The 12,335-nt window shown below is 41.6% G+C and overlaps 1 protein-coding gene across 2 annotated transcripts in view; it reads right to left on the bottom strand.

Moving 5' to 3' along the window:
* Positions 1–12,335, bottom strand: part of SIRT2 (sirtuin 2) — a 179,039-nt gene that overhangs the window by 112,012 nt on the left and 54,692 nt on the right. For both annotated transcript variants that reach the window (XM_086952009.1, XM_086952010.1), the window contains 5 exons: positions 9,853–9,901; positions 7,876–7,992; positions 2,272–2,313; positions 2,001–2,107; positions 1,509–1,565 (listed from right to left, as the gene is read on the bottom strand). In XM_086952009.1, coding sequence (XP_086808135.1) covers positions 1,509–1,565; positions 2,001–2,107; positions 2,272–2,313; positions 7,876–7,992; positions 9,853–9,901 — 372 coding nt within the window. The remainder of the gene's footprint in view (positions 1–1,508; positions 1,566–2,000; positions 2,108–2,271; positions 2,314–7,875; positions 7,993–9,852; positions 9,902–12,335) is intronic.

The raw sequence follows: 12,335 nt of genomic DNA, 5'->3' as shown, positions 1-12,335 counted from the left end.
TCAATGCAATACTGATTATCTTTCAGGTTCTTGTAGTTCAAGCTGTTATTTATGTGCTGTTTACGAGTAATGTAGTTTTAGTTCTTGATTTACTATGCCTAAAGTGCTTTTTCAATGCATAGATTTCATCCTATATACAGTGCTGAATCCGCAATTTTAGTGGCTTTGAATTACATTCAAGTAACACTGGACTGCAGACGCTCATCGGTATTGGACATGCTGGACCTCTCTACATCCATTGATATGGTCGCTCCTCAAACACTACTGGAATGCATGTTTCAACTTGGAACAGAAGGCTCTGTTCTTATATATATTGCATCCTTTCATTCAGACCACTACCAGATAGTTGCTCTGGATTCTTTTACATTTTCTGCCAGACAACTAAATTACAATGTCCCAAATTCTCCTATTTGGATTAATCAAATCTATTTCGAACTCATCATCGTGGCCTAATAAACTAAGCGCTAACCGAGGTCCAGAAATCTAGGCACCAAAATTGATCTCGACATTCTTAAAAACTCAATTTGCATCTATCACCACAAGATGCTCCACTCTGCTCAAGGGTTTAATAAAAATACTGCCCATTTTGCCTCCTTCCTCTTGCAAACCCGTGATCCATGTTCTGATCACTTCCAGGTTGGACTATGGGAATTCCCTTCATTTTGGGACTCCGCAGAACGCTGCTGCAAGAACTTATTTGAGCATACCACAATCCCATGATATTGTCATCAATGGCTGCCCTGCCACAAAAGAATAATCTTCAAAGTATTAGTACTTATGTTTCATGCCTTTTCGAACAAGGGTCCAACATATCTCCAAAAGTTGATTTATTTATATGCTACCATAAGAACTCTTGGATCCTCCAAGGTCATACTTATGATTATGTCTCCATTTAAGCGATTTAGACTTGGGGTCACTCATTCTCCCTTCAGGTGGCAAAGCATTGGAAAGCTCCCTCTCAAAAACTGCATCAGGTAACATTAGAATCTTCGTTTAGAAAACAGCTGAATACACTGCTCTCATTCTAACTTACTCTGCCGTCGGTGCCTAAGCCAGAATCTCTCAGCACCAGGACATGCCTAGTTGTGGGTAGATGTTGTGCTATACAAATTAGTATTAATGTATTATTTAATACTAAGAGGCGTTAAAAAGCGCTGGGGGTTTTTCATGAGCTGAAAACAGAAAGACCTTCAGATATGCCACATTCACCCAATGTACAGTCTTCCCTACTGCATGTAAACATCTTGCCCACTTTAACATTCTTAGCAACAAGCAACGCCCCCGCTCAGCAAATGTCCCCATAAACATCAAATTACAAAACCCACCACAGTCGTTAACGCCCACATCATACCACCATCCAGCCATGTATTAGCCACACCCTCAGACTCTTAGTCTATATATATGCCACACATTTAAAAAACTATATAAGCACCATATTTACACACTGATAAACCACATGTTTCACCTCTACAAGCAAACTCATCTTAAAACAATTTCAACGTCATTACCTTGAACTTTCCAGGGTACAGTGCTTTTGCAAGAGCGAAGAATGGTTCTGGATTTTGCTAAAGGCAGAGAAACACAAATTGATGAGAAAATGACATCTCTGTCTTCACACAAGTGAACAAGCAGATAATACATTCACATTACCTATAAGGATCCCTCTCTTCACTTTGCTACACAAATATCTGGCTGAGAAGAGGCTCCTCCATTCTTTAACTACATCACATTTATTGGCACCGGATCAACATCCTAAATACTCCTCATTGATTTTCCCAACAACGACTTCTTATACATTACCTCTGTTGAATTTAATATATACTCCTGGCTTGCTTGGTAAACCTACTATCGCCTCTGATATCTCTCTTTCATGATCGTTCCTGTCCTAAAGTGTGACCCCGGCCCTCCAATAGCTTCTTTGATTGTTCTGCTCAACCATTACTAACCCTTTTCCCAAGCTCCTTTCTTCTGAAATGAACTGCTTCGCAAGTAGTGATTACCTTAAAATAGCTGATTTCGAAAATAGCTTCTGGATAAGGCAAGTTATACTTCTGTAAGTTGCTGTAGAGCCCAGAACCAGGCGAGCGGAAATCAGGAATACCTGCAGCTGATAAACAAACAGTATAGTCTGGCCTGTTTATAAGTTCTGGAGGTGCATTGAAAAACAAGCAAATACAAGATTGCGACCTTAATGAAAAAGAGACATGCAAATCCAATCATCAAGCTACAGTAAAAGGTTCATGCTGCTTCAATTGCCAATGCTGTACTTACACGTGGATATTCCAGCGCCGACCATGCATACCACGTTCTTACCTAAGGAACAGGAGGATGAGAAACGATGAAAGTGAAGTAGAACCACTCAACAGCATTTAGGAAGGTGGGTGATTCATGATAAAAACAAAGGTATTAGACAAGAGCAATTCCATATTATTTATGAGACAAACCCCCCTGTAAATTATTCCCCATGCAAAGAGAGAGAGAGAGGAATACTACTCCTAGTGAAGGAGCTGTATCGGCCTTTCCTTCAGACAGATGGTATCTTTGATGTGGACTTGATGGGTACTGCCCAACATCCAACCTTCCCTTTTTAGGTCTCGCCTGACCCAGCGCATGCGCTGGTTCAGGAGAGACATTTAATGAGGGCTCAAAAAATGCTTGCATGACCAGCCTGGCCAGCCTAGAGCTACAGTGCATGTGCACGGGTGCGCGCTTAGGAGCAGAGGTGCCAAATGGCAAACCTTGTCATACTCATTAAGCGCCCGAGATCAAATTCACCCGCGATCACTTTAGCAGCCCCCCTTTGATGTTCTTGTTCAAAGAACATCAAACATCAAAGAACATGTTGTTGTGTTAATGCTTTGCTGCGCCCGTTTGACTTACAACGGGCTTTCTCTTTCCACAAACTCGATGTTTGTGTTCCTTTATTTTGAGATGCTTTTAGTATTACTGTCACACACACAACCACACACACAATTACACAACCACAGCCACACACACAACCACACACACAACCACACACGCAAACACACACGCAAACACACACAACCACCAATACAACCACACACACAACCACACACAAACACACACTCCACCACACACACAACCACACACACAACCACACATAAAAAAACACACAACCACACCGTCAGTGCACACTTTCACCAGACACAGACACCCTCAGCCGTCAGTGCACACATTCACAGGGCACAAACATCACCAGCCATCAGTGCGCGCTTTCACCAGGCACTCACACACTACCAGACGTCAGTGCACGATTTCACCAGGCTCACACACCACCAGCTGGCAGTGTACACATCAATTGTTAACGCATCCACAATTACCTATTGTAGCAATCGCAGTATGACGCACGTTACTTTTAAACATATTCATATAAAGTGCAGCATGCCACTATTGCTACAAAAATAAATACACCATTTTTTGGCCAACAATTTATAGACTTTTGTTGCAATTGGTGTTGCAATATTTAGCAATGCCAATAGCTCAAACTTAATTAATGCGAGACCTATTGCTTTGCAAATGCTTGTTTGTGAGGCTTTTGAGAGAGTTCTCACCATTCAGCTGGATCGACCCTAGGCTCAACACATTACGCAGATCAGGTTTACAGACCACCATAAAACAAAGACTAACGTTTACTTAGTATTAAATAGGCATGCACATGGTACTAAGCTAAATTATTTCTGCATTGGAATCCACTGAAAACCAAGGCTCTCTGAGAGATCCTTATTTCGGGAAAAAATACGAGCACAATAACATAAAATTACCCTACCATATCTCAATTTTTGAAGGGGTTTTATCTTAAAATGCTCAGTTGCCGCCCTTCCACCACCTTTACCTCAGTGCTCAGAATCAATTAATTCTCACTCCTCTTGCTAGACACTGTTCAGTCAACCTCACTCACTACTCAAATCCTCTCTGTAGTTTTCCCAGCATAATGGGAGAGTTCCAAGAGAGATGTAATCCTTGCACCCGGTTGCTGTCCAGCAAGCCTTGGATTACTACTCATTTGTTCTTTCCTGGGCTGAAAAACATTGTATCTCGCCTAACTGAAAAGGAAATTTGTTGTAAATAATTAATTGAAACAATTGTGTTTGTGCATACAACTCAAAGAAAATAAAACTGATTGAAATTGCCATTATGGTCAGAGCTGGAATCAAGGTCAGAGAAGAAGAGGATTAGGATTTGGTTCAAGGTTAGGATTTAGGAGTAGAGTCAATGTATTGATCCTAGAGCTAAAGTCAAGGTCTGTGTTAAGCTGAGGGTTAAGAACAAATTTAAAGTGAATGCCAGAGTGAAGGTTCTGTAAAGGCTTAGATTGAGGGTTAGGGAGGACTACTGTAAAAAGCTAGGCAAGTAGTTATGGTAAATGTTGGGTCGGTTAGGGTGAAGGTTCAGGAATCGGCTGGGAAAAGATAAGGGTCTAACTTTAGTCGGGTCAGGCTGAAGAACAGAGGTTTGATTCCCTACCCAACTACGACTCCTCCTCCAACCTGCTCTGTCGCATACCACCACTGTCCTCAGCTGCTGGTAATGGATATCTTTTTTTGGCACTCAGTATCTTTCGCCAATCAAAACTCTGCTGACTCTTTCACTGAAAGCCAGTGGAGGTATTTCAGTTTGTTTTCTGTGAATCATATGAAAGGCAATTGGGATTTATTTGGCAGAGGAGTTTTGTGGAATTCGGAGTTTCTTTAGGTTTGTGTTCATCTCTTTCAAGAGGTTAATACAGTAACGCTCTGTGGCTGTCATTCATTTCCATAGTACTACTCTGATGTCTGAACTTTAAAAGAGGTGTTACATATTTCTTATAGTCTTAAAGGCATAATGTCTTGGTAGGTGGAGGAGTGATGCTTGCATCTTAAAAGAGAAGAGGATCCAGATTCTACTGACTAGTTCATTCAGGGACAAGTATTTCTATTTGGGACTTTGATTCCTAATGAGTAGAGTGGTCAAGGAGTCAGGGTTTCCTCTTGAGATGATAAGGGTCTGGGAGTCAGATACTGTTTGCCACAAACAAATAAGGCTCAATAAAGGATATTCTCCAGTGAGACCTTTATATTTTAAGGTTACATGTCTTTATTTTCAATAGCAAAACGCACAACTGTAAAACTTGAGGGCAAACACAAAACAGAGTCCTACAACTTTTGGGGCTGAGATACGAACCCAGATATATTTCTACCACTTACAGGGAAAGTCGTACAATTCAGTTTACATTAGTTTTAAGAGATAATACAAATCTATTGACTGGTCATGGCATTCCTTAAATTGTTTTCTTTCATTATGAACGGTATGTGTTGTACCAGATAGAATAAAATAAAAAGTGTTCTTTGAGGGCAATTATTTTCACAGTGTATATGGTTGCAAGGGAGAACGACTCAGTGGCTATAAGAAGAGGCAGTTAAAAAGTGGCCAAAATAACTCACTGCGTCCAAGAACTCACCAACTTAATACTAAACTGGCATTGCCAATAAACTAAGAAGTGATGGTCAAAAGCACTGGGGTCAAAGCTAAAGTTCCAATATCCAGTCACTGGAATCACTGGGTGTCCCGAGGCTTTTTGGAGGTACCAGCAGAACAGTTCCAGGGGAGAACAGTTATAGCTTCAAATGGGCTTATCAGGGGATACACTGATGCTGGGGATGGACCTGGCATTATCCATAGTAGATTGGAAAAGTGAACCTGATTTTAGAAGTTCATATCTAGTTAAATGCGTATTTCTATGTAAATTGCCTGGATGATAAGATCGCATATGGGCCCTAAGGTACCATCTGAATTTACCAATTTCCATTAGAAACTGGAATTGAGGGTTATGGTCCAATGTCACAGTTAAATTGCATTTCTTTAGGAACCTTAGAAAAAAAAATCCTCTATGCCGGGCTCAGGTGGTAACAGGGGTGGTAACTGGGGTTATAAGGCAACCACAAAGTAAGTCTGCGCTAAGCAAGTCAAGGATCAATAGGGGCTCATCACAACTACCGCCCTTGAATGTCTACATCATGTCTTAAACCTTCTGAATATTCAGATGTCCATCTGTTCAATTACTATTACCCAGGATACAAAATCCTTGTGGCTACAGGGCATTTAATTTGGTTCACAAGTCCTCCACGCTGATGTTCATCAGGGAGGGTGTTGTTCTTTGTTTTCCTGGTCTGGATTGCTTATCCTCTCGAAGGGCAGTCCAGCAGTTATTATTCCAAGACATTGCATAACTGTAGGCCACCTCTAGTGTCCTTAGCGAAAACATTGTCTGGGTCAGACTCCTTCTCTGAATAGGATGCAGAGCCCTTTAGAGAAGGAATACCATAATGCATCTCTAGAAGAGCAGTTTATAACCATCTCTAGTGGGTACAAGAAGCAGGGGGATCAATACAAAAGTGTGGTCCCTTCAAAAATCATAAATCTGGTCGATCATATCGCCCATGGTGTTCTACAAATAATGAGACAGGACAGGGACACAATGGCCAAAGGGAGTTATTGTCCCCAAAAAGTGTGCATCCCTCCAAAAATCATAAATATGGCCAATCACGTCTTCCAGGGCTACAAAAAAGGGGATGAGACAGGCACCAAATGAGCAAATGTTGGTGTGCACCAAATGGCAAATGGGGGTTATATTCCCAGAGAGACAAGCCATAATCTCTAGGCTGGGTGACTTCTATTTCCACAAAACTCAGGTCAAGATTGCTACTGGGATTTGGTTGGACCTCATTCAGGCTAGACTTTTCTAGAATGGGTGCAGATTGTACCCAGAACCTAAGGATCCCTGAAGTGTTGGCTCCAGTGGCTGCTCCAACAATACGCAAAAACAAATGTTTGTCACTGTGCAAGGAACCTTTATCTTGTGAGGCATGCAATGCTGCAAACCATTAATAAAGTGCATTGTCTCCCTGCCCATCAGACATGACAACAATTATTCCAGGAGAGGGAGTGAGGCTCCTACATTATTTGAGATAACAAAGATGTACTGAAAGGCCCAAAAGTAGGAATATAAAGCTTACCGTATATCAATTTCCCTGGAGCGAGGTAAATGTTAATTTGTTATCTTCCACTATGGGTGAGGGTACAATCTGGGTGAACCTTACGTTTAGCATAAATTTAGCACTTTGCATGGGGAGTGACAAAATCATAGTGGTATGTCACTCAATGTCTTTAAAAATGAGAAATTTGGGCAGAACAAAAGGAGTCCAACATGGAGGTAGGATGTGACATCTGACTAAAGGAAGAACTAGAGTCTTACATGCGTTATACACAAGAGGGGAACCACGCCACAACATTCTTATTATGGACAGAGACACCAATAAAATAGATGACTAGTAAAAATTATAATAGAGAATGACCATTTATTTGAATTATTCATTAAAAGTGGAACTATACAACGTAGTTTATGATGGACAGTGAGAAAGAGGGGCAAAATAAATAGTTCTGCATTTTTCAAAAGTGAGATCACTCTCTTATTTAGATGCAAGAACAGGTGCCTCCCACATTTTTGAACTGTCTAGAGTTCTTGATAGCACAGTCATTCTACAATGTTGACAGTAATTCATTAATGAGAATAATATTCACGACATTCATAAGAAGCAGCGGTTACACTAAGAGAAGAAAGCAAACGATGAAGCGCATTAAAGCATGCCTCAATTGAACCTACTCACGCTATACCTCATGCGTACCATACATTTTCTTCTTCGTTTATCCCCCTTCATCTGCACTATTAACACATTCTCCCATCCTGACCTATCAAGTGAAGATCCAGTATGCTTGTTGCTTTCTCTTTTATATATAGAACACAGACACCTTCTCAACGAATATGTCTGGGTATGTGGGGCAACGTAGATAGTTCCTGGACAAACTACAAATACCTACATTTCTCATTTAGCATGAATTTAGCCACTCCATCCAGAGTCAACTCGTCCAGGACTTTCTCTGGCTTTTCACTTCCGAGACCAAGTGTCCGTGACAGCAAATTCCGCAGGAAATCCACTGAAATGCAATACAGGAACTGTTATGGGTGGACATTACAACTCAGGATTAATTGAAAATAATCTTACAACCTAGAATCCTCCTTCCACACTCTAAAACCACTGGTAACCTACAGTGCTCTTTTTGATGCCAAACAGCAAATTGGCAATGTTTTACCTAAATAGAGCAGGACTCTGGTCCCCAATAAATTACCATCTTCAAAAATCCAACCCACATTTCTACAGAAAAGCACCCGAACACCTGTATTTTCCATCACACAAGCCTCAAATGTTGTGGCTAAATGGTACACTGTATTTATAGAAAGAACAATGGTTTTGGGTGGCCTCAAAGGGTCCTCGTAAAGTAGAGTATAACTATAATTTTAGAATCAATTCTAGGAGCAAGTTTTTGTAGGGTAGCATACACATAAAAAACTTTATTTACTTTTTTTGTTTCAATTATATTTTTCAGGTGCTCACACATGTGACAAAGTGCTTATAGTGACTAGGTGAAAATATTTTAAAAAATAAAACTATATACAAGGTATCACAAACAAGGGTAATCCCCAAAGAAATATATACAGTAGGGGAGTTTCCTTGAATGGGTCGACGGCGTTTCGATCTAAACAATTCTAGATCATCATCAGGACGTGAGCTTTCTTTGCAAGGATGGTTGAATTATTTTCATCAGCTATCGGAAAAAGAGGTTCTTAGGCCGTTGTAAATAATTTCAACTGCTCAATCTGTTATTATCAAAGCTGGAGAGATTAATTATTCATAAGGTTTTTCTTTTTTGTCTGATTACAGCGTTTCCAACATTATCGATAATGATCCGGTATTGTTTGCAGAGGTTAAAATGATTAATTTGAGCAGGATTAATCAGGTGATGGTAGCTGTACAACGTCCCGGCAGGAGTAAATCACCGCGGTATGTGGCTCGACTCCCTCTGCCTCGCTGCTTCGGCGTTCTAACGCGCAGTGCTGCTTACTTCCTGGTACACTGAGCTCAATAAAAGTGCCAGATTGGCATGTTATCTGTAAAGTTGACAATGCGCCAATCAGGAATGCATAGAACACAAAGCGCATCCAAAGGGTACTACAAGCCAGCAAATGAAATCATGGTGTAGTGGGTAGAACCATCACAGCGTTGTGGTGATGCAATAATCAGAGTATGTGTGGTCCAAGAGCCAGGAGTTCACGTTGACCAACCAGTGGTGTAACAAAAGTTTGAGGGCCCCCCTGCTATGTACACAGAGAGGCCCCCGCTCCAGATTTAATCTGAAGCGCTCAGGCCTGAGTCTTCTTCTGAGGGGGCTCCCTGCAGCTTGCGGGTCCCCCCACACCGCGGGGGATGCAGGGGCCTGTGTTACGCCCCTACGACCAACAACCAAAGAGTGGTGTGATGAAGTACCCGCAGGTGCTAGTGCACAGCAATCAGGGAGTAGTGTGTCCCAACAACCAGAAGATAATATGCTATGACAAGCAAGAAATCGTGCGCCCACAAAACAAGGAAGGAGTGACCTCAAACATCTTAGAAAAGATATGAACAATTGTTATGCAGAACAATAACAAAGAAATACTCTGCTCCGGTTACAGTGAAGTAAGGCCCTCAAACATTTTGGGGGTGATACTTATCCAAACCTAGTGGGGTTTTTTAAACAATAAGGAGGAGATGGGGTCTGTGGACAGGTAGGAAAAGTTGTAGAATACAACCAGAGGTTGTGTCCTCGTCAGTCATAGAGCAAGTAGGCCCTACCATCATGAAGTGAAGTGTACTAACCCTCAAGGGCTACCCAACTATCTAGAGACATGGCCTAACAATTCATAGTGGTGGGCTAACAAAATGGCGAACATGGCCTATGCACAAAGTTCGTGATACATACTCTCAGATTCTCCGGAAGCTGCACTGCTGTCCTCGTCTGAATCAGAGTCCTGAGAAGAAAAGAAAAATACACAGAGCTTAAGAAAAAAAAAGCACCAAAGATGGAACGCCTGATGAAGTATAATGAGAAACTGGAAGGTGTGAGGCAAGAGAAAATACCTTTGTGATGAGCATGTCCCTGTCTTAAGAAACTTTAGTGTCACTCGACGCTCCCATGCCTCATGCTATCTTTAACAATGTGTTTCTTCTATATGACAAACAATGCTATACTGCTCCCAATGAGACACTGTCAGCTCATTATCTATGGAGTGGCATTTTGCACTTCACTGGGAAGGATATCCCATTCTTCTGTGTCTAACATACCACCTCTCAAACTAAGGATCAATGAAATACTATCTAATAATCAATGACATTCACTTTTGCTGTAATGTTTTACCTTACATCTTGCTGGAGGCAATTTCCTACCCTCTCCTGTCCCGGTCATACAATGGTCACACGTTGCAATTGGGTCACTGAGGACCTCAACTTAATGAATTTACTATTGTTTTATGCACTTAATATAATGTCCCTATAGATTCAAGGCCAAAGGAGCGCTTTACACAAAACACGTAGGAGGACATTTCAAAAATGAGGAGCAATGATCAAGTTTAAAGGATTCAGCGGAGACTAGATTACTGAGATCAAGACGCGATCAAGGATTTGGAAGAGGAGGTGAACATGTAATTAGAGTTCTAGAGAATCAAACAATGTATAACAGTTCCTTTTACTTATGTTTTTCCTTTTCTAAGCACTGCAAAAAACAGGCATTACCATTAACCAATTTAACAGTACTTAAATGTATCACAGAAATGTACAAATGACTGGCTTGGCCTTGTGAGTCAAACTTGTTAGCTGCAAGTAACATGGAGATTTCAGAAGCAAACGCTACCCTCACTGAAACATCTTACACGCATTCAGCACATTTCCAAAAATAAATATACATTAACAGGTACATAAGTAGTTTCTCATTAATTTTCATTTCGGGCACAGTGAAATTGAGTGATTTGCCCAAAACCCCAAACTGTTTTGGTTAAGAGCCAAAACCAGGATAGGAATCCAGGACTCTTGGTTATGACATTTAATGAGAATAATCTTTAAAAAAAAGTATTTGGATGCTCTCTGTGTTTTCCGGCTTGCCCACTGCTCAGCATATTGAAAGAGTAGTGTGTTAACACTAAAGTTAGTGGTGGTGTTAGTGAGCCATGATATCTATGTACAGGCCTAACTGCGCCATGGTACTTAATGTGGGTTTTAAACAAAAAAATGATTTGTTTAAGAACAACTGTTCTTCTCTCTCTTTACCCATCTGTGATGTGCTCCTCAATCCTTATCAATGCTTCCCTTCCAAAATCGCCAAGAGTCCGGCACGTCTTTCTGAACTGAATTGCTAGAGCAGTGCAGTTTAGCAATCTGTAGCTGTACTCTCTAGTGGCAATGTGGGGAATGATCTATCTGGCCCTCTAGTAGTCAACAACATTCACATACCAGAGTTAGGCAGAGTCAAATTATTTAAGAAAAGTAATTAAGGTCTTTACTAAGACCAAATGACACCTGGCAGAATGCCTTGGAAACAGAATGAATACAGCAAAATGACTGCAATTTTAATGGTAGCAAAAGGCACAAGTCAAGTCAAGTCATAAAATTTATATAGCGCACTACATACCCAGAGGGTTTCAAGGCGCTTAGGGAGGGGAGGAGGATTATTTGTCAAATATCCACGTTTTAAGTTGCTTTCTGAACGCTAGGTGATTCTGGGTGAGGCGAAGGTAAGCGGGGAGTGAGTTCCATGTTTTGGCAGCCAGGTATGAGAAGGATCTGCCTCCCATGGTGGTTTTGTTGATGCGAGGGACAGTGGCGAATGCTTGGCTGGAAGAGCGAAGTTGGCGGGAGGGGGTGTAAAAGGACAGTCGAGAGTTGAGGCAATCTGGTCCGATGTCGTAGAGTGATTTGTGTGCGTGGGTAAGCAGTCGGAAAGTAATCCTCTTATTGACGGGTAGCCAGTGGAGGTCTTTAAGGTGGCCAGAGATGTGTTAGTTGCGTGGGATGTCTAATATGAGCCTGGCTGAGGCGTTTTGGATTCGTTGTAGTTTCTTCTGGAGTTTAGCGGTGGTACCTGCGTAGAGGGTGTTTCCGTAGTCCAGTCGGCTCGTGACTAGAGCGTGGGTGACTGTTTTCCTTGTTTCGATGGGGATCCAGCGAAATGTTTTTCTGAGCATGCGAAGGATGTTGAAGCAGGAAGAGGATACAGCGCTGACTTGTCTGTTCATTGAGAGTGAAGAATCTAGGATGACGCCAAGGTTCCGTGCGTGGTCTGTCGGGATGGGTGCGTTTCCGAGGGCTTCCGGCCACCAGGAGTCGTCCCATGCAGAGGGGGATGTACCTAAGATGAGGACTTCTGTTTTGTCTGAGTTCAGTTTCAGACGGCTTTGTTTCATCCATTCGGCG

Source organism: Lissotriton vulgaris, unplaced genomic scaffold, assembly GCF_964263255.1.
Source record: "Lissotriton vulgaris unplaced genomic scaffold, aLisVul1.2 SCAFFOLD_945, whole genome shotgun sequence".
In the NCBI taxonomy this organism is placed as follows: domain Eukaryota; kingdom Metazoa; phylum Chordata; class Amphibia; order Caudata; family Salamandridae; genus Lissotriton; species Lissotriton vulgaris.
Note: the sequence above shows the minus strand (reverse complement) of the source record. Positions and strands in the feature narration are given on the sequence as shown.